Genomic DNA, 24,283 nt, shown 5'->3' on the forward strand with positions numbered 1-24,283 from the left:
AGAATAAAATGTTAAATTTTAATACCGCGTGATCTTATTTTTTTTTTTTAAATTGAAACGCTTCCTTAAACTTAATTTGAAATTCATATATGTCATCCTCTACTTCTCTATGAAAAAGTACGAATTCAGTGTGGAGTGATTTAAAAAAAATCATTTCCTCATATAAAATGAGCGGGCTTTTTGCTCTGCTGCACAGTGAATGATAACAAAGTAATCAGCAAAAATATTCTTGTTTAACATTTAACTTTGTATCTATAACAAAACATGAAACTACGACTGTCCAAGGTTGGTAGACGTTTGCTGTACTTGACTGTGTTTGCCTTTGGTTTCGCCTTCTTGGCCGTTCAGTGGAAAAGTTCGGATCAAACTCACGTCAATGACGAGCTATTTTATAGCATTCTGCACTTCTTTGATTCCTTTTCACCACTGTACATTGAACATAAGGATATAAAAACTTATGACGATTATGATAATATGCAGCTGCCTTTTTATTTTCAAAAGAAAAGACTTGTTCCAAATATTGACTGTCGTCGACTTTTTGACCACGACAGGATGGAAATTGAGAAAGCAGCTCAATTAAATAAAAATGTCGTCGGGTCAGGTTTGTCTTTTCAGGAGCTAACAAAAGACTGCACCAGATTCAGAGAAGATAGAGGATATATCATGGATTCTTTAACAGACGAGGAAAAACGTTTCCCTATAGCGTACACCATTCTACTGTTCAAGAGCCCGTGGCAATTTGAAATTCTATTACGAGCAATTTACCGGCCGCAAAACTTTTATTGTGTTCACATTGATAAAAAAGCATCAAACGACATTTTCGACGAAATTGCAAGCATAATCAGATGTTTTCCAAATGTGTTTTTGGCTCCTGAGAGGATTAAGGTGGAATGGGGGACGATAAGTGTTCTGACACCCGAAATACAGTGCATGGAAGCTTTGCTTAAACATAAGTGGAAATATTTTATAAATTTGACAGGTCAAGAATTTCCCCTCCGTACAAACTACGAATTGGTGAGGATACTGACAATTTTTAATGGTTCAAATGAAGCAGAGGGCTTGATGAATTGGTAAGGTTTTGAAATTGTTTACCCATCTGTAATGATTTAGTCTTTTGGTTAATAACGTAGTGCTCAAATCAAACAAAGCATGTTCATTAAAGTTTCAAAGAACCGAAACAAGACATTGAAATCTTTTCGCTTATTCCTGCAAACAAAACAAAAATTGCAGAACATGTATTATTAGAATTGGGGAAAACAGTAAAAAGGAATGTACGTTCAACATATTATTTCAAGGAGCTTGACACTTTCTTCTACAGTAACTGTGATTTGGTATTATGTTTCAATATTTTTGAAGATTCCAATAATTATTCCTTTGGCACATTATTTTAAATATATTTTAATCAAATATTTAAAAGTCTTACATGCAACAACAAATTTATTGAATTTGGATTTGATGCATTGAAAACAAAACAAAAATTTAAAAATTTATAAAAACAATATTCAACACAATTTTCCTTTAACCTAATAAACATTGATAGATTATGCACCCAGATGTCTGTACTGATTTTTACGATTTTATTTCGATCGAACCATAATTTAAAAACCAATACAAAATAATTAAAATCAAAATGCATCTACTCGAAATCAAATCGTCCATTTTTTGTTAATTTTTTTTTACCTCAAAGGAATGCAGACGTTGAGCGGCGCTGGTCATCTGCGGGGACGCCACCACACAATATCCATCTTATTAAAGGGGCAGTCCACGTGACCCTTAATAGAGAAACAGTAGAATATATGGTTAATAATCCAATAGCAAAAGAGTTCTTGAAATATTTACATAAAACAGAGATTCCAGATGAAGTCTTCTTTGCTTCTCTGACTCATAATCCTCATCTTGGAGTACCTGGATTTTTTAAAGGTTTGTACATATACGATTCATTTGACTATTATTTAATTTTATATTTGATATACTTCTTTTTGAATCAAATTAAGTATTCCTTTGAATCATAAAGAGTGAAATATCAATCTGAAAATAAAAAGGGCAATTGAATATTTATGATTTTTTAGTTCATTGTAAAGCATTCTTAGCTTTACGTGCAGGTTGGTGCATAGTTCTTGTGCTTTTCCAAGTTATATCAGCGACTTGCAATCTGTGTAAACGCTTTTATAAAATATAGCCTACAGCTAAAACACTTTAAAACAATTTTAAGAAGTTTGATTTTTTTTTTTTCAAACAACCAAGTTTGTTTAAGGGGAAAAGTCATTGTTTGACATCAGAAACTTTATTGCTAGTGCTCTCGAGCGCCAGCAACTGAGTCATTATCAAAATCTGCCAAATTTTTGGTCACAAGGCAATTAAAAAAGTATAGGAAGTAAAAACTATATAATTTTTTACTTTACTATTTTGAATACATTATTCTGTAGTTGGCAGAATACTAATATTGCTGCTGTATGATATATTTAGAGAAAAAATGCATTTAGAAATGTACATATAAGCATATTTTGCGATGTCCTACTCCTTTGCATTGAATTTACAAGCGTTTTATAGCCAAATCCAGTTAATTTTTTTTCTCATTTTTTTCCTTGTATGCCTTAAACTATATATTGACATATGCCATACAAACACTAAAAATTTTTAAATATGCTTGTCTTATTACATGTAAATATCAAGACTAAAATGTGTGTCTCTCCTGTTACGCTAATGAAAAAACAGAAAATAGAAATATTTCGACTGAACCTTTCTGGGTTCCATACTTATTATCAGCCTCAGTTTCATTTACATGAAACCAAGTTGTTGATGCCATTCATTCAAATTTGAAGAGTTTGAAGAAAATGTCCAAAATATAAGTATGATTTACTCAGTAGAAAAAAAACGTCATTACTGTTACATTGAAAATAAGCATTAACATTTGAATTAAGAAATTGTAACTTTTCTTACAAAATAACTTTAAAATTTTGTTTCAAAACTACTGCATCATCAGCTTGTATGGTAATCAATCAGGAAAATAAAGAACCAAATATAGAGTAATTGTCTATCCTGTTATTGTCCATCCTGTTACGTGTAAATTGTAACAGTAAAGACAATTTTTGTAACAGGAAAGACTAACATTACATAAAATGAGGATTTGAGACCTATCTTATCATTAATCTAGCAATTAATTTTCATACAGTTTTTAATAAAGTAGTATGTAAAAGGAATACACCCTGAGTGAGGATTCATTGGTTTAGATATGTATGTTAAAACATAAAATGTTATTTTGTAACAGGAAAGCCATAACATATTGTAACAGTATGGACAAATTTTCTTAAAATCAGAAAAAATGTGGTCTTTTATTAATTTGTCAGATTTAATATTATTTTCATTCAATTTTTTGATCTTTTTTCAATAATAAAAAAAAATTCTCTATATAAATAAAGGAATTCTAAATATAAGTTTGTAACAGGAAAGACAGGGATTGTTATAGAATGGACAATCTATGAGATTTTTTTTCTTTGAAGCACATATATACCATTTAAATAATCTTTGAAGAAAAAACGGTTTCTTTTTAAGAATCATTTTTCGCCTTTTTAATATCAGTTTAATATGATTTAATAAATATATTGATACATATTTAATTCAGTGTAACAGGAAGGACACAATAAATTATGTTACTTAGGCAGTATATGTTTCCATCCCTAAACAAAAGTTTTACCCAGTTTTCAGGGATTTTCCACTGTCCTGTGTAGGGCGGAATTTAGGCCCCATTCCCAATTGCAAAAACTTTCCAATCAGTGATATAATGTCATTAAATTCCCAATTCCACGGGCCTAGCCAGGCCCCATTCCAAAAATAAAGTGAAAATCCCTGGATTTATCAAACAGAAAGACTTAAATTTGCTAGAAAAATACATACACTATTTAAGAACTAATACTTCAAATACAGTATCAGTGATAAATGTCATTAAATTCCCAATTCCAAGGGCCTAGCTAGTCCCCATTCCCAAAATATAGTGGAAAATCCCTGGGTTTATCAAAAAGACTTAAATTTGCTAGAAAAATACATACACTATTTAAAAACTAATATTTTAGATACAGTATTTAGTAAAAACATTGGAAAATGCAAGTTTTCTTCTGAGATAAGTAAAAAAAAAAACAGACAAAAGATAGATACTCTCCAAATCCATTTTTTTAATTTTATATGGAAGTTTAATCTTTTTAAAACTCTAAAAATAGTCTTTCCTGTTACTTCATTGTATGTTGTAAAAGCTAATATTTGCATAAGCAAGCACTTCTCTAAAATAATGTAAATCCTGTTTTTTTTTTTTTTTTTTTTTTTTTTTTTTTTTTTTTTTTTGTATTGTACATGTAATTCAGTTATAATTCACATTATATTAAATTTACATGTAACATTTTTTTTTTACTATTTACAAGGTTGTGTAATTAGGAAAAGTCTCTCCTGTTACAGTCGTCAATATTTATTATTTTTGTTCTCTATTTGTCCATATCTTAAACTTGTACTTAAGGTATTACTATTAATTGGAGACACCGGTGTTAATTTTCAGGATTTTCTAAAGTCAGTGTGTAACAAAATGAATAATTTGATTTAGATACACAAAAATTTCTATCCTGTTGCATGTTCTGTTCTTTCCTGTTATACTTTTTAACTACTAGATCGAAAAAAAACTTTTACTGTCATATTTTTATGGACTTTTTTTTTTAGATTTATCTATATTTTTGTAGTATATCAACAGATTTCAGACTATGAAATTGATGCAATATTTACTTTCCAATTATTTCTAAACCAGAATTAGGATTCTATAACAGGAGAGACATGTCTTTTGCAAAATACTGTCTTTCCTGTTATGGGTCTGTCTTTCCTGTTACATGCACAATAATTACAAAAATATGTTGTTTATATATGATTATATAAAGATTGGAACTACATGTATATCTAAAATACCATTCCCTATCAAATGTGTGCATGCTGTTTTTCATACTTACTTTTACGACTGTAAAATGTTGAAAATATTGAACAAAATGTTGTTCAGTTTTGAAAATTGTCTCTAAAAACATTGTAAAAATTACGTTGCTCCTGTTTCATTGAAAAAATATTACTGATTCTTTACTTGTCATGCTTTCACAATCTAGTTTGAACAAATTTTATAATTATTTTTGCACCTCTAACAGTGAAACTTGTATTATTTTATCGTAACAGGAAGGACAAAATTTTAGGAGAACCAGTTCTTTGATCTCTTGTAACTCTGAAATCAAATAATTTCTAGGTAGGAGTTTAGTGTTTTTGTGTTCTTCAGATATGTGTTTCTCTGAACAATTAAAAAAATTACTTTTCAACACAAAAAATTTGTTGATTTTCCTGAGATTTTATTTCTGTGGTTTTTGATAATGACTCATCTACGTTAGTCTTTTTTACTGGAATACGCATGCTCGACTTCACGATAGGGCATTTTGCAATACTACTGTAGATAAACTGTACCATGCCATTTTTTTTTATCATCTAAACATACATATGATCTGAAGTTTAGTGTTTTGTTGACTAACCTGTCATAAATGTACAAAAGCAACAGTAACTTATACCTTATAATGCCAAGATGCCAAGACCAATCATTTCTAAACTTCTAACGAATACATGTATCTAGCTCTTCTAAACTACATGTACCTTCCTGGATCTTTCCGATGAATATTGAATATTGATCCGCTTTGAAAATTGACCCGTGTTTCATTTTTGAACCGGGGGTGCTTTTTCACCTTTGAAAATTGAGACCAAAAGTCGTGAAATTTATACCCGGGGTTATTTTTCAACAGCGTGGTATTTTTTTTCCCAAATCCTTAATGACTTCTTCTGACCCCAATTCCAAAGCTTTTGACTGTCTTCGAACTGGAAGTTGTTTTGCGGGGATTATCTATGTCTATTCATTAATATTTCAGTTTCAAAATTTTCCTTTTTACCACAATAAAAGACATAAGCATGTCAGTCTGAGTGTATATGTACGTTGTTGATCAGTAAACGATTTAACTTATTTTCATGCATAACAACCTTACTTTTGAAACCAATTTCTAAATTTCAAAGCATCTATAAAAAATACAAATCTGTGAATAGGGTATAAAACACAGACCCCTTGAAATTCCAGAACTTGGATCAAGTGCCTAGGAAGTAGTAAGCATCCCTTGTCACACCCTCCGTGAGCCCTAATTATTGACCAGGTAGACATAACATTTTGTAGTCAAATTCAGTATAACAACAAGAAAAACTAACAATTTGAATGAAACACGTCGGTCAAAATAGATCCAATAAAAGGTTATTTCTAATTAAAGGTCAATAAAGCGATCATAAAATTTATTTAATGCTGACTTTAAACAAAGTTGATGAAATCCCTGTAATACTAAATTATCTGTCAGTAGCCTGCTTCAGCTTAAAACATGATCGAACATGTCCTCGAATAAATTGGGATATGTAAATACCATATACAGGTGATAGCGGAATATTACTTCACAAAGAAGGAAAGTTGACGATGGAAAAGATGAAGATTATAGTGGAATATTTCTGCTCCCTGTTTAAAAGTTATTCTTTCGTAGATTATTTCCACATCCAAGATAATTTTATGAACATGCACTATGAATATGTCAACATGCAACATAAATATCATGACATGCAACATAAATATTATCGACTAAGAATTTGGAATTAAAAAAAAATATATCAAAAAAAAAACGCCTGTATGTGACTTCCAGTATGCTAGACGCAACTTATTTATGTTGACATGCAACTAATTTATGTTACAATGCGAAAAAAATGTTGACATGCAACATATTTATGTTGAATGCAGTTTATATATGTTGACACGCAAGATAATCATGTCGGCATGCAACGTATTTATGTTGACATATACAATTTTTGTGGAAACCGAATGAAACTTTTGCGGAAAAGTAAAGGATTAATTTTCTCCAAATGTGCCGAAATGTCCCTTAGAATACGTTCCGTAATTCACCCGTCGCGGTGAGTGGAACTCAGGTTATTTCAAAATCATGGATGTGTTGGAAATATAACGTAAGTCCTAAACAAATATCTTAGAGCACCATCAGCATTACAAAAGAGTAACAACTGAACTCGAACTTCTGTGTAGAGAATATTAAAAATAATATGAAAAACAATGCTTTTTAAGAACAATCGGGTATAAATTTGGTGCCCGGATGAACATTGTTGTTCTGGCATAAAATGTATATCCGAGGCAGTTGTATTAGAAACTTTCATTTAAAAATATACGTGTTGTACATTTATGTAGTAATATGAACTAGAGTTTTGTGTTATATTTGTGCAAAATTTTCTTAATAATAAGTTGCATGTCGACATATTTTTCTCGCATGTTCACATAAATAAGCTGCATGCCAATATATATAAGTTGCATGTTGACATAAATATTTGCATGTAAACATTTATCTTGCATGTTAACATAAATTAGTAACATCCCTACATAAATAAGTATCTTGCATGTTGGAAGTCACAGGCGATATTTTATAATTTTGGAAAAAATTTCAAATTCTTAACTGATTTCATTTATCTCCGGATTCATGATCAAAATTCCACGACCTGACTCAATTTTCAACGGACTAGGGTCTAAATTCAACACCTATAGTCTCAATTTCAACGTTGAAAAATGACCCCCCGAGTAAATTTTCAACTCGGGTCAAAATTCTACCTTACATCGGCAAGCAACTTTGGATATGTTTTCCGAGCTTGCCGGAAAGCCCCCCCCCCCCCCCCAAAAAAAAAGGTGATTGCTACAAAACAGTACGACTCTGAAATATTTTTTTTAAACTGGGTTCTCATTTGAACGACTGATCTTTTATTTTTCAACTCACAATTGAAATTACAGTATTAAACTACAGAATTCTTTAAAGGCAGAAATTTTTTTTTTACCGAGTGGTAAATTCCAGGTGGGGAGGGGGGCTTATTTTGTACTGATATAAATGCCTTGAGCGTTAGCAGTCTACCTGTGGTCGTTTGTCTCCTAATCCCTATACACAGAAAATGATTTAATACACAATAAAATGACCAAGAAGTCGAACTTCGCCTGAGTTCGGGATTTTGAGACGATTTTGAATTAGAAGTAAAAAAATTGTAAACAAAAATCATCTCAATAATTTATATCAACTTGTGTTTGAATATGTGTCAAAACGTATATATATATATATATATATATATATATATATATATATATATATATATATATATATATATATATATATATATATATATATATATATATATATATATATATATATATATTATCGAAAGTATTTGTTGAGCTCCAATTACGGTCATATTTAGAGTTACATCCCGTTTGTATCTAAAATTCGGACAGACGCCTGCTTCCAGAGCGTTGAAAATATTCAAAATCATTTTAAACATCTAATACTATTAATTTACATATTAAGGGGGAACAGGACCTTGAGCTGAAAAAGATCTAGTCAATGATTTTTTTTCATATTTTGTATTTTTAATTTAGTATGTCCTAAAGTAATTCTGTCATCACTTATCTTGACTTGTTTAAGAGATATCGACATAAAAATATTGCTCCGTACAGTGTCTGTATTAAGGTTTGGTTCTTAGTGTTTACGGGTCCATTATTGAGTCTATAATGGGAATTTTTAAACATAAACAAAAAATATGTATAAGGACATGCAGCTCTTCAAATATTCAGAATATAAATAGTGTTTAGAATTCTTACGGAAATTTTTTTCATATTTCACAATGTGTTTTGACTGGATAAATTACGCACTTTTCAAGACGGCTTCAACGACAAAAAACGCATTTGGGAAAAAATTCTGTCAATAAATATTTTAAGATTTACGATTGAACTGAGGTCCTTCTTCGCAGTAATAATTTGTATCAATATCGTAAGGTTAAGCTTACCTCATTATCACACAGGACACAGTGGAACAAGACATAAGCGTGATAAAAACGCTTCATGTTTACGTTTTCCGAGTACAGGAAAACAACTGTGACGTCATTTGAAAACTTACACAAGCGAAATGGAACATTAATTCATATAATCTCTGCTACCAAATATTATTATTGTAATTCCTGCTTCAAAAAATTTATCACGATGCATTGACGGTAATCTGTTTTAATGTTTTAAAACTGACCAGGTAATCAACGTGTACTTGATCTCGCTGCACTGAGATATCATATATGACGTCACGGACATGTTAAGACTGCAGCGTAAAGAAACAGAGGTGTGGATCAATCGATTTCACATTTTTTTTATATTTACATGATCGTTCAAAATTCTTAGATATTTTACAGAAAATGTTTAAGCTCAATAAGTTGAACAAAAATTATACAAATACAGGTGATTATAACAACGTTTAACACCAACATTAACGGTGACTATGACGTAGTTAATTGAGTCATGTGACATGTGTCCTGTCTCCCCTTAAAACTAAGAGAATGTAGATGTGAATATACTCATAATTCATTAGATTTATCATAACGTTTGTCGACATGTCTAAACATGCTTAAAAAAGTGTTGCCTACAAATTCTTCTCAGAATTACGAAGCAAAATATCAGTGACCTATGTATGATTAGAAAAATTTCTAAATTCAATTATATGATATTTTATAATTTAGCATAATAAAATTAATATGAACATCTTAATTCAAGTTTGAATACAGAATCATTTATACTGTTAATGAAATTCACTTTGGAAAAAAAGTTATTATAGCAAAGTTTGATATAATATCATGAAGAATATTATAATGATATCAAATACCAAGAATATATAATTATATATGAAGAATATTATAATGATATCAAATACCAAGAATATATAATTATATATTTATTTTTTTAAGCTAAAATATTTTTCTAGTTATACAGCTTCTTTATACCATATGCGGTAAATATCAAAGGATCTAAAGTTAATTTGAAGGTCGCCACGAGTGCCAAACAAGTGTACAGGGTATACACAGACACTTTATAGTAAATAAAATGTCGATCAATCAAGATCTAGCGCCAAATGATGAAACTTAATGCACTTGTTTGGTATTGGTACACAGACCAGGTAATTTTGTAGGCGGTGCTTAAAATCTCTGCCTTTAAGCTCAATTAATGAGTTTAGCCATTGCCAATGTGAATCCCTCTCTAGATTCACCATTCTGAATTGAGACCCCTTCCTCCAAACACCACCCCAGGTGCACCAATGTGCTTTAAATGATAAATAATTGATTCAGCAAATCAAACCAATGGTTCAGATATATCGACTTCTGTGTTTTATGATGGCCACCCGCTAGTTCACCAGATAAGCTTGTCACCTCACATTCTACCTGTAAATTTTATTTGTATTAGTTTATCAGTGCAATAAATCACACTTGAAGAAAACAATTTAATGTGAATGCCTGTATTTTTCATGAGGCATATTTCAAATTGTCACAACGTATTCCAAGGTATTGATTTTAATCATTGACTAGATATAAAAAAAAATAGGATATAAGGAATTTACAAAAAGTGTACTATGTACATGTAATGGTTTTACAAAACGTATTGTTTCAAGTCTTTGTTTTGAAATGAAAAAAGAATAGCTGTTAACAATACACATCCTTCAATCTAGTAATGAATCAGTCAACAAAAGAACAACACCTACGATAACATTGTTTTATGTACATGTAGTTAAAATGGCATATGTGGGTCCAGAATCATGGAACCCTAGCTCTCTATTGATCAGGAATTTGTTTGATGACCGTGGCATTTGATTAACAATAATGATAATATTGATCAATTTGATAGGACACATGGAGAAAGATCAATCTGATTTTGCAGTAACAAAGCCGTATCTGTCTCGCTACAAGGTTTGGAGGAATACACGCTGTTCTTGCCATGGTCAGTTCGTCAGGAGTGTTTGCATATTTGGAGTCGGTGATCTTCCGGTCTTAGCACTACGCCCTGAGTTTTTTGCCAATAAGTTTTATATTGACTACCAACCATATACCTTGAGATGTATGGATGAATTAATTTTTAATAGAACAAAAGACGAATATTACCGACGATTGGAATTCAAAACGGATTATTACCAAAAATTACAGTATATAAAGAATATTGTATAAGACGATGGGATTCAAAAAGATCTTATAATCCAATAGCTCTGCTTGATTTGTCAATTTCAAGTCCTTCAAAAGTTTGCAAAGAGCTATATGCGGTATAAGCATATTTCTGCCGAAATGAACGCAAAATTTTGAAAATCTCTAGAAATGTATATAATTGTATATATTGTGTGAAAATCTGAATCAATAAAAATATAATAGTTTGGAAGAAGATCATTGACAATTTTTGTTTATGGGACGTCACAAACTATGGATCTTCTGTTATTTTTAAGAAAGAGGACAAAATGGACAATATTTGTCCAATTTGATAGAATTTTTATAGAATTTACAGAGCGCAAGTCTGCTCCAGTACAATATTCACATATTTGATTGATTTTATAGCTGCATGTCATCATTATATTAAAAGAATGAGTTGGAGCAAATCTTCTCTGTATGATTTTTAATCAAAATATTCACATAAAATACACTTTTTGCTCTCAGACTCATTGAAATGTAGAAATTACGCCATCTTCTTTACGTCATATCTAACATATGTCATATCTAACATATGATGTCATGGCTATTGAAAATAAGTAATGCTTTGAAGTCTGCAGGTACCCACAGGAACATAAATAGTCTTCACCATCAAAGTTTGATTTTCGGGGCAGATACCGGTCTTTATGGTATACAGTCCTTTATCTGAAATGTTTTCAAAATTTAATTTTAAAAAAGCTGTACTAAATCCAGTTAGATTATATTTTTGGAATGAATTAAGTCGCGTTCTTTTAACCACACCTACTCTTTGATATAGAGTGTATGATTGTGTTTCTTTAATGAAGCAGCAAAAAATCAGTGAATCTTTTTCATTAAAAAATAAAACCAGCCAAAGCAATTTTAATTTCTAGTGTTTTGTATTGAAAACTTTGATATGAAAGTCTCAAAACTTTCTGACCCATTTATTTTGCTATTTGAATTCATATTAAAAAAACGAAAACCCCAAAATATTACAAATATTTAATTTAATCAGTATTTTATTATGTAAAGTCAATTTACATAATTGGATTGGACATCAGGCATGGCCTATGTAAGTCCTCTCCAAGAAAGTCAGGGTTATAAATTTTAAGAATTGACAATGATTTACAATCATGATGAAATAATTCATAATACATGTAAGTTACATTAATTTCTTAGAGTTATTACTTAGCATGTATACTCACTATACAATATAATGAAAAGAAAATAAAGGAGTGCAAACAAGCAACAAAATAGAATAAGTAAACAAATAAGGTGCAAAAGACAAATATGCAAGGAAAAAAACCCAAAAAGAGAAGAAAATAATAATAATAAAAGATAAATAAATCTGGAATAAGCAAAAACAATGGATAAAAAAAAATAAAAAAAGAACTAAAGTGCAAAACACAAATATTCAAGGAAAAAATACAACATATGTACATGGAAATGCTAATATTATGAATATTAGGAAATTAATGTTAAAACTTAAATATGAAATAATATCAAAATCGCTTTGAAAATTTGATGTATAATTGGACTGCTTCAAAAATTGAACAATTAGTTTTATCAGGTGATTGCCTATCACCAAATAGCAAAGTATTCAAAATTTGATTAGGAGCAAGAGTTTTTAATTCTATTATACTCTGAAGACTGTCAAAAAGTATCAGCCTCTGATTACTATAGGCAGGGCATCCTAAGAAAAACTGATAATTATCCTCTTTCAGATATCCGCACTTAGTACAAGATGCCATTTCACTTAAATACTGATTATACTGGTGAGCATTTAGATTACTAGATTCATTTCTTAGTTGACAATGTATAATGTTTTCCCTGCGATTACCATAATTAAAGATCTTGACACCCTTTATTCTATCTACAGTAGGTTTCTTTAGGATATTCTTAAAACTTGAATAAGGTTCAATACATTTTGTTTCTTATGGTAAATTGTTCCATAATTGAATAGTAGAAGGCAGAAAACTGTTGAAATATGAGACTGTCCTTGCTTGGGGTATGACAAAATTAAAATTACCAATATTTCTAAGATTGTAACCATGATCTGGTGGCATAAAAGGTAGGACCATTTCTTGCAAATAGAGAGGGGCTATGCCATACACAATTTTATAAAATAACAAGAGTTTTTGTCTTTCCCTTATATTATTTAATTGTGTCCAACCTAATTCTTAATACAGAGCATTTCTGGATGAATTTTTCCTAAGTCCTGTTATTATTCGGGCTGCTTCTATTTGAATATTTTCTAAAAGATTTGAAAGTTCCTGTGAGCAATTATCCCAGACAATGCTACCATATTCTAAAATGTGTCGAATAAAAGCAAAATAGACTTTTATTAATGCACTCCTATCTAGCAAATGTTTCAACATTCTTAAAAGATTTAGCAAGAACAAGCCTTTTCATATAAATTACAGTTTAGAACAGTGTGTTCTAGATTCATTAATAATACTACCATTAAACCCAAAATGGACTGGGGGATGGTCATTTGAACTTCTTGAAAAATTTAAATTACAGGTTTTGGTTGGGTTAAAATCCACAGCCCATGTTGAAGCCCATTTATTAATTTCATCTAAGTCAGACGTAAGTGATATTACTGCTGCATTAACATCATTATCTACAGCTATAAACAGTGATGTGTCATCTGCAAATAGTCTTGTATTATTAACTAGAATATCAGTTATGTCATTAATATACAGGAGTAATAAGAAAGGACCCAGAACAGAACCCTGAGAACCACCTGCAGATATAGGTTTAAAATTTGAATAGAACCTATTTAAGACCACTCTTTGAACTCTATCATCTAAATAATTTTCAATCCATTTTAATAATGTACCTTGAATACCATAAGATTCTAATTTAAAAAGTAGACCTTTATGCCAAACTTTATCAAAAGTTTTTGAAATATCACAGAAGATAAATCTAACATCTTTACCTTTATCTAGGGTTGATATAATTGTATTATAAATGTCCACTAATTGGTTGATAGTTGAGTCATTTGGTGGAATCCTGACTGGTATTAAGATATTGTTTTCTAATATAAAATTGTACAAATATTTAAAAGTATTTTTTCCCATAATCTTGCAAGAGTTACTAGTTAGTGCAATTGGCCTATAGTTATTAACTAAGTCAGGACTACCTTTACCCTTAAAAACTGGGGTAATATTAGCTTGCTTCCATACATTTGGTAAACGTTTTAATTCAAACGACTTATTAAAAAGTTTTACTAGTGGTTTACAGATAGAGGAGGATAATTGTTTAAGAATCTTTGGTGTTATACCATCTGGACCAGGGGGTTTGCTTACATTTAAATTATTCAATTGATCAGCCACATCTTGTTCAGTGACAACTATGTTTTCAATGGTTACTATGGGAGGACCAGGACCATGCTCAAGCAAGGTTTTACTTTCATCAACACTAGAAACATTTGAGTAAAAATTATTAAATGCTTCTGCCTTTTCTAATGGATGAAGTAAAATTTGACCATTTGATTTTAAGGGAGACATAGGTTTATGTTTGTTTGAAAGTTTTGCAATTGATTTTGTAATTCGCCACCATTTACCTGGTGGAATATTTTTATTAAGTATTTGAGATGTAAGTTTTTGCTTATACTTTTCTTTGGCATTTCTAACCATAGAACTTACCTCATTTCGCAATTCTCTGAAACGACGCCATAGGTTTGGGCAATCTTTATGCTTTGCTTTTTTGTGTATACGATTTTGTTGCCTTATTCTTAGACGTATACAATATTCATGAATGGTTTATCTCGTGGCCTCATTGTGACTACCTTTTTAGGTATATGTTTATCCAAGATAGCATCATACGTGTGAAAGAAATTATCAAATATTTCATTTATGTTTGAGGAATTAAAGACTGTGGGGTCCCAGTTGACTTTGTTAAGATTATTTCTAATATTTTTAAAATTATCATCATCATAGTTTCTTATGGTGCGTTTATAATCATATTGTTTGAAAGTTTTGTATTTTATATCAAAACTAACAGGTGAATGTGTACTACAGAATGGAGATGTTACATACACATAAATCCAATACTTAGATTATTGGTGAAAACTAAATTTCTACAAGTACCAGGAGTAGATGTAAAATTTGTTCGTTCAATAATCAGGTTTAATAATTTTCTTTGTACCATACATTGTTTAAAAAATATTGTTTCCACTGCTCAACATATCAATGTTAAAATCACCTATAAGAAATACTGGCATGGACTCATTTGATACTATATCTAGTGAATCAGAAAGTAGGAGACAGTGGAATTAGGTGGTCGACATATTAAACCAAGTAAAATTTTCTTATTATCTTGCATATGTATTTCACACCATAGAAGCTAAATGTCAGTAATATTGAGATCATCTCTTCTGATAAAATGCAAGTCTAGGGAAATATAAAACAGTATTCAACCCCCAAACCTATTACGATCCTTTCTAATGGGAGGATGAAAACCATGAAACATGATTTCATCATTGGATATATTATTATCAAGGTGAGTTTCAGTAATACCAATAATATCATATTCAGACAACTCAATGTAAACCACATCAACTTTGTTAAATAAACTACATACATTATTATGGACTATGCTTAAATTTCGAGTTCTAAAATTATTTGTTATTGGTCCAAAGTTTGCTTCTAAATTATCCATTATGAGTAAAAAAAAAAAAAAAAAAAAAAAAAAAAAAAAAAAAACACACAATACTAAAGTATAATAATGAGAATTATTGAACACATTTAAAAATGCAGATATATGTGATTCAACGTTGAGCCATGTGAACTTCAAGTCAGAGTAGTTACATGTAAGTGATAGAGAATCTGGAATATATGAATAATTCGGGAGACTCTGGTTTTTAACACATAAAAGAAAAGCAATCATGTGTATCATAAGTTATCAATTGAATAATTGGCAAAAGTAAATGAGTCTCACCACATGGTTCACACAGAATGTTGACTTGTTCAAAATAAATATAGATTTTGAAGGGATCAACAATTTCTGAAGCAGTAAACATTTTTTTCCGTATTTTGCCAACTTGGAAGACATACATATATTTGTAACAAGAATTCCATAATAATTTTATAAAATTATACTCAGCATTTTTAGTGCAAAATAATTACAGCTGCCTTATGTGGAAAATACGAAAGCCCAGAAGGCTCATTCGAGATTCGAGTTTCGAAATACGAGATTCGAAATTCGAGATTCGAGTTTCGAGATTCAAGATCCAAACTAACCAATCAAAAGGCGGTTTAAGATTCAATTACTCCCCCTTGCTAAGTTTTGACCTTCAAAAAATCGTTGAATATATTCAAACCTAAGAGGTCATTTGATTATATTACAATGCAAGAGAGAATGTTAAATATATCAGAACGAAATTAAAAGAATATTGGGTATTTGGTCTGCATAATATGCTTAAATTTTAAACATTATAATAGATTTATATCAGGAATATCTATATCGTATTATCTACTTTGTTTACAGGTCTGATGTCATGATAATAAATATTGGATTCAAAGAGCAAAGGGAGAGGGGGCGTGGATATAATTTGTGACTATAAGGTATTAAGAAGTGACCAGTGACCAAGTATATGTGAAACCAAGAGACAGCCCCTTAAGTACGGATGGCTGAAGTGTACATGCTTAATAAAGATAATGATTTCTCTTTGTTTATGCCCGTAGGAAATAATAAAAAAAATCACTGTAAAGCCCCCCCCCCCCAAAAAAAAAAAAAAAACAACTGGAGGTTATCACAGTTATTAGACGTTATTTTTGAAAGGACTCAAGCATAGAGTTTCTATTTTTCTATAGTGTATTACATCGATGAAAAATATACGGAGAATGTTGGGGGGGGGGGGAACACGTCCCCATGTCCTATGGCTATGTTGTTTATTTTATTACAACGGTAGACAAATGTTCGGTTATCAACATTCAGTGTCAATCTTGTGATGCATGGGCAAAATAATTAAATATTCGATAATTATTTATAAGGACACCACTCGGGTCTCGCAATATACATAATCAATCAATACACAAATGCAAGTTTCAATACATGATGATATGAACATAGAGAAAAAAGATATAAAAGTATTTAATAATAAAAAAAATTAATTATTTTAACAAAACAATGGACCCTCTATACACCTTTAGGACTTTGAAAAAATCGTATAGCCTAAAAGAGTACGTAATAAAATTACTTAGTTCATGTATGCCTTTTTAGTGTACACAGGAAATCTTGAAAGACATCGTAGTAGTGATAAAGAAAAATCGCGTTCGCTTTCCCAGTGGTGTATATTCCATAAAGGCAAAAAGGCTGTAGCCTACACATCATTTTCTAAATGTTAAAAAAAATATTTAATTATGCATGTATTTGGTTGAAAAATGGGGGAGAGTTGATCATAAATCTTATTTATTCACCAGTTACTACAATACTTTTCATCAAATGCAATAAAAGTACTGTACGTGTACATAAATTTGCGTATTCAAAATTTAGCGCAATCACTGGATATGGTGTTGTTGGCGAAATCATGAATTAGCGCTATACATATCCTTGCTGTATATTGTATTTACAAATGATTTCTTAGCGGTATTCATGAAATAGAGCATCGTTGTCTGCGCCAAATCCGCTAAAATATGAAGCCTTCTTTTTAAAGTACACATACAGTATTTTAAGCAATCCACACTTTTATGCCTATCCAATTTTTACTTTTGATTTTTATAGCTGGTTAAATGTAAAATTAAAATGTTATACCTTGAAGTCGATATCAGACTATTAAAAAATGACACTGAGCAACAGGAAATGACACTGAGCAACAGGAGTCTACGATTAGGACAGGGAATAGAAATTAGGAAATATGTTTGGATTAGTATAGGAAGTCAAATATAAAACATTTTAAAAATTATGTTTAGATTATTCAGTAAAGAGTTTCCATAATTTCCAAGCACTGCATGTGTAAGGATTTTAAAATTTCTCAATTTTATTAAGAGTGGTCATGAAGATTTTAATTTCTGTATCATAAGAATATGTTTAAATGATTTATAATTATATTCACTGGAAAAATGAAAATGATAGATGTCTCCAAGATCGCAGAAAGTGGTCATCCGAACCCCCCTTCTATTGAGAGGGGGCGACTCCCTCCTTGCCTATCCGCAATTCGGTAATGACGCGCTTTAGGTGAAATCTGTGACTTCACATCTTCACATTAGCCTAAACATTAGTAGAAGGGAATATACACCACTGATTACCAATAGGAGAAACATAAAAATCAAGTTTTCAATTATAATCTTGGTCTAAGGCTTTGAATACTTGAATTAGTTAAAAATTATATATACAATACAGACTGGAATTTGTTTTATTCCATATCAAATAGTAGATCAGTCTAACTGCACAAATGCACCCTTAAATGTGATGAAATATATCCTTAATTAAATTACTGTTCAGTGTAAAGACGATCCTTAGTATTCACTTCGTATCTATATTAATTTTGTCCCTCATCAATGTGCTTATTAAAAATTTATCGAGTTACTTATTTCGCAATTCAACGATAAGACCATATAATATTCTATATATTTGTTTATTGAGGAAAATAAGATTTTATATAATATTTTTCAAAACGTTGGCCAAAATTCATTTTTATTTTGTTTGGATACATACTTGTATAACATTTTTTCTTGCATTATTATTTCAGCAAATGACCCATTTGTTATAGATAAATTCAGTGATTTCTTGATAGTAAAAACTTAATAAAGGGGAGTAATCAATTAATTAATGCGCCTTTTGATTGGTTAGTTTGGATCTTGAATCTCGAAACTCGAATTTTGAATCTCGCATTTCGAAATTCGAACCTCGAATGAGCCTTCTGGGCTTTCGTAGGAAAACATTCTTTATATGCTGATACTTTAACATTATATGCTGATTCTTTGCAAGTGAATTAAGGTTAGGTATATGCGTTTCTATGCAAATGATCGAATAAAAATGCTTAAAATGTGTATCTTTATACAGAGAAAGTATGGATTTATATTCCTATAGTACTAAGTACCAACAACATGTTAAAGCTAGTGCAAATTATGACGTTATATTATGACGTTTTTGTTCTTTACCACGCAAGGTAATAAAACTCATCAACAAAACCGCGTCGGTGCAAGAGCATATCCTATTTAATTTTAGATAAATAATGTATAATATTAAGGTATGTCAATCGTCAGCTTATAAGACAAGATCGGTCAGAACCTCTACCTTTAAAACAATTCATTACAATTCAACTTTTTTAACATATTTGAATTAAACAATATTAATTATTCAATATTCAATTTAAAAACTGCTCACAAAGTCATAAAGAAACAAGATTTATGGGGGACTAATTTTTTGTAGTAGAGGATATTTAGAAGAAAATTCTTCAAATCGTCACACATGTTACTATTAATATCTTGGAATTTTAGCCCCCCATATTTTTACTCAGAGAACATTTTCCGATATCATATGCTAGGAATATTAAATATAGGTTTCAATGTATAATTTTAGAACAAATTTTAGATATTCACTCAAATGACTTTGCTAAGAAACGGAAATATATTAAAGAAGTCAAGATAAAATTTACACAGTTTTTTGCCCGAAAATCGCATATTTTGATCAATATCTCAAAATTTACATCACTGACCCCAACTTTTTCTTTCATTATTTTAAACTACACGGAACTTCCAACCAATCAGCAATAAATTCATAAAAAGTTTGAAACAAGAAAATATTTTATTGCGTATTTAGATTTTTAATACCCCAAATATGATACTGTTTAGTGCAAAAAGGTCAATGATTTGATCGCATTAATTTGCATGATTTGTTTAATAATTCATATTATTCAAACTATTTTACGTAAAATAAGATTATATTTATTGCCGTGATTACATCTGATAAAATATGAAAGAGATTAAAGTGATTAATCTAAGAGTTACAATTTAAGTGCAAAAAGGTCAAATTAATTGTACTGTTGCTCAGTAAGATGCACACTGATCCCTTATTTTCTTTGCGATTTTGAATCATGCTATATGAGTACTTATCCAAAATATACTTCTCAAAAATCTTTGATATAACTAATTTCACGAGTGACATACCTTACAAAGAATATTCTTAAAATTAATGAAATTGCTGCACAAATCCTATGCATTTTCTCATTTGATAAAAATTTGAGGAAACTTACACCGGACTGTGAATTTTTACCCTCTTTCATTTCAAAACTTTACGAATAGTAACTTAAGAATTGCACTGTCGACTTTTGTGCAGCAATTTCATAAATCCTTGGAATACCCGGCTTCTATTTATACCCTGTTTCTGTAAAAAAAAAAAAAAAAAAAAAAGGACATGTACTTGTACCGAAGCTATTTTGTTCATGTACCTTGTAAACTTGTGTAGTAAAGAACGATGACGTCATATTATGACGCCATAATTTGCACTGGCTATGTCCTGGGTACCAAGTTTGTATGATAAAACAAGTTTTAACTTTTTCTGTACGATAGGTACATGTATAGCCTTTATGCTTTTAAATTAGTTCATTTGCATAGAAACGTCTATATAATTAGCTTTAACTCACTTGCGTTTGTCATTATATGATGATACTTCAACATTATATGCTGATACTTCAACATTATATGCTGATACTTCAACATTAGATGCTGATACTTTAACATTATATGCTTAAACTTCGTCATTATATGCTGATACTTCAACATTATATGCTGATACTTCAACATTATATGCTGATACTTTGTCAAGCTGATTCATTATATGCTGCTTTAAAATTAAGTTAAACATCTGGATTGTGATATCCAAAATCTCAAATGTCATAGAACGTGTGATAATACGATCTTAGACAATTACGTAAGTTTTTATTATCTAAAATCAAATCAGGTGAAATATTACAGATTTTTCGACGAATTCACGCCTTTTCCCAGCAAAAGGGGTCTCTTTGGCTGGATTTTAACGGTTCAAGTGGATATCTTATTAAGGTGCTTCAATGCATTTGTATTAATTCTTTTGAAAAATGTTTAGCAGATCCTTGAACCTAATGTTATGATTAAAAATATCAAGTTTGTCTATTTAAAAAGTTGGTTCTTTTTGCTCTAATAATGTAATTTTAAGCAGTCTAAAGGACAGTGGCAGATATATGTGAAAGGGATGCCCCCCCCCCCCCCCAAAGAAATTGAAGAAAAAAGTAAGAGGATGAAATTGAAAAATTTTAGAAAACTTTATGTTCTTGGTATTCAATAGAGAAAACCTGAATCTTGAGAAAAACTTTGCTCTTATATACCCATTATTACTACAAGTATTTTGAGTTTCTATTGCCATTAATACCCCCCCCCCCCCCATCTTGAACTTGAAATCATGTAGACACCTCTGGAACATGTTTACTGGCTTACAAGTTTCATCATTATATGTATTATTGAAAAAAAAATAAATACGAGTAGATATTTTATTATGATTTCTTATAGATAAATTCCTGCTGACAAGGTCATTGAATCGACCATAGAACTTTCAAAATGACGACTTTAAACGAAACTGCTGATATTCCCGTTTCATCAACTTGTTTGTTAATAACTTACATCGTTTTAGAAATCGTTCGTACGTAGAGCATGCTTTTGCGTATTGAATCAACTGAGAAATACAAACTCCGTATGCAGGTGATAAAGGTATCTTGCTTTATAAGTAAGGGAAGTTGACAATTAGAGTCATCAATTTATCATAAAACCTTGTCAACTTGTTAGATTACCATTAATGTCTTTTTCTAGTAAAATATCCAAATATGAAACAGATATAAAGTACCCTGTAGTATCTTTTATTTCAAGCTCACCGGGATATACCGTATCGTATCGATATAAGAATGAAAATAACCATTGTTAATTGACAATACGTTGTCGATATATCTAAATGTCGAGTTGAAGGCCACAACAGGTGTTTTATTTTTTTCACGTATAAGATTTTGAACAAATTCTGCTTCATATGAATGCAAAAATATGTCTGCTAATAACAGGGCACAATTGGTACCCATGGGAATTCCAATATATTGTTGGAAGACCTGGTCTTCTTTAACTAGACACTCAGCTGTCTCCGTAAACTCCGACCAACAGAGAGGAATTTTTGATTGGGAACCCCCCCCCCCCAACACTTATTCAAAAGGTTTGGCTATACCTTATTCCTACGAACCTGAACAAAGAAACATATCATTATCTTTATGAAACATGCATATTTCAGCCACCTGTACTTGGGGGCTAACTATCTTTTGGCTTCACAAACTTCGTCACCTGTCACTTTGGAATACCTTGTTACAAACACGGCCACTTTGTTACCCTTATTACAATAACTCGCTAGTCATTTGATAAATTGCGTGCTTATAATTCACACTTGGCAAATATCATCTACTTCAACTCTATCAAAGATTCCGACTATCAACAATACCTGCTGAACACACCTCCTTCCCCACGCTGTAAACAAAGCAGTAATTAAGTGGCCATTCTCTGATATATATTCTTGATATAATTCTATTATATTGTTTAGAAGTTGTAATGAGAATTAAAGCATATTTTGCGTATATAACAGAATCCAATTTTTTTTAAATTTCATTTTGGTATATCATAACACTCTTTCATGCATTGTTATTTAATCAAATGACCTGTTCATTATAAATATGTTCAACGATTTCTTGATGGTCAAAACTTAGCAAAGGGGAGTTATCGAATTTTGATTGCTGAATTTAGATCTTGAATCTCGAAATTTGACAAATCTCAAACTTCAAACTCTAATCTCGAACGAGTCTTCTGGGCTTTCGTAGTGATCGTATTGAGTTTTATTGTAAATCCTGGTATATTTATGTCCTCAGAATAGACCAACACACTTTAAGATATAACGGTTTTATAGCGATTTCATTTTAAAGATTTATCCACAATTGTAAAATAACCCAAAATATTAAAGAGCTGAGAGGTAGAACAAAAAGAGTGAAAGCAAAGAGAGTAAGAGAACTAACGAAGTGGGCTTTCTTCTGCAAACATGGTCTTTTATGCTCAGATGGTATTCTTGGTCCTGGATTTAAATGTATTTTTTTCGGCTGTCTTACCATAGCCCTGACATCTACGCTTTGTCCGAATTTCTGTCCGTTGACCAAAGAACCCCGACATGGTACCACCTTCCAATCAAGGTTTATCCATGTCTGTTATATTTATGGGTTCAGTCCCCATCTCTGCACCACAGCTAGGAGATCTAGACCTAAGCTCTTTTATTTATCTACTTCAGTGTTAATGTACAGGTTATTGCTGTTAGTTATGAATCTTAATTTCTGTTCAAATTTTGTTACTTAGTATTAATTCATATGTTTGATTGGTCTATTCTGATCAATTCCATTACAAAACAATTTACATACATGTATTTAGTTCATTATACATGTACCATCAAAATACAATCTGTTCTATCAAAGTAATTATTGTTCATGATATCAAATTCTCTTTTTTCATTTATCCTGTCACTGTATTTGTTACACCATTTACGTCCGTCTTGGTTTGATAAACTTGTATTTTATTTTACTGTCATTAAAAAGATCACGATTAATAACTAAAATGATTATGATGTAAATATATATTCGAAGTTTTAAAAAATGTTCAAATGAAATGTCCGTTCTAAACCCCATAGGTTTACAATAACGTTTAAGGTAAACATAGCTCTGCGATATTAACTGAAACTTCTTTTGCTCTAAAGACTCTTTAGTACCTTTTTAAGATAAATCTTATTTGATAAATAAATTCCGATAATTCTACACAGTCAGCCGATATATTATTTTTTTAATTCAGAAATATCCGACTATTTATGTATAACGTTCTGAAAAAAAAAAATCAGTTTCACAACCAATTGTACAGTTAAAGCCTTGAAGGCACATGTATTTCTAGACAATCTCGTATGTGCTGCATAGCCTTGCTACATCTAAGATATACCACCCGGGAAAAAATCTTGGCCTTTTTTAAAGAAGGGCCTTTTAGAAAAGAAAGGACAGAATAAAATGCATTATTCCGTTGCGTATTTTATGTTCATTGACACATTATAGGAAAATACTAAAATGTTGCATTTTAAATTTTGCATGCACAGCTAGACTTATTAATTATTTATATTGTGAAGTTTCACTCAGTTTATCCTAGCCATTTGCAAGAAT

The 24,283-nt window shown here is 30.6% G+C and overlaps 1 protein-coding gene across 1 annotated transcript; it reads left to right on the forward strand.

Moving 5' to 3' along the window:
- Positions 1 to 212: 212 nt before the first annotated feature.
- On the forward strand, positions 213 to 11,316 carry LOC133194615 (beta-1,3-galactosyl-O-glycosyl-glycoprotein beta-1,6-N-acetylglucosaminyltransferase 4-like). Its single transcript, XM_061330541.1, has 3 exons — positions 213 to 1,070; positions 1,688 to 1,920; positions 10,787 to 11,316. Exons 1-3 carry the CDS (start codon positions 265 to 267, stop codon positions 11,101 to 11,103), a joined length of 1,356 nt encoding a protein of 451 aa, XP_061186525.1. The 5' UTR covers positions 213 to 264; the 3' UTR covers positions 11,104 to 11,316.
- Positions 11,317 to 24,283: the final 12,967 nt, after the last annotated feature.

The sequence above is a fragment of the Saccostrea echinata genome, unplaced genomic scaffold (genome assembly GCF_033153115.1).
Source record: "Saccostrea echinata isolate AGI-Se365-2 ecotype Australia unplaced genomic scaffold, CSIRO_AGI_Sech_v1 ptg000029l, whole genome shotgun sequence".
Classification (NCBI taxonomy): domain Eukaryota; kingdom Metazoa; phylum Mollusca; class Bivalvia; order Ostreida; family Ostreidae; genus Saccostrea; species Saccostrea echinata.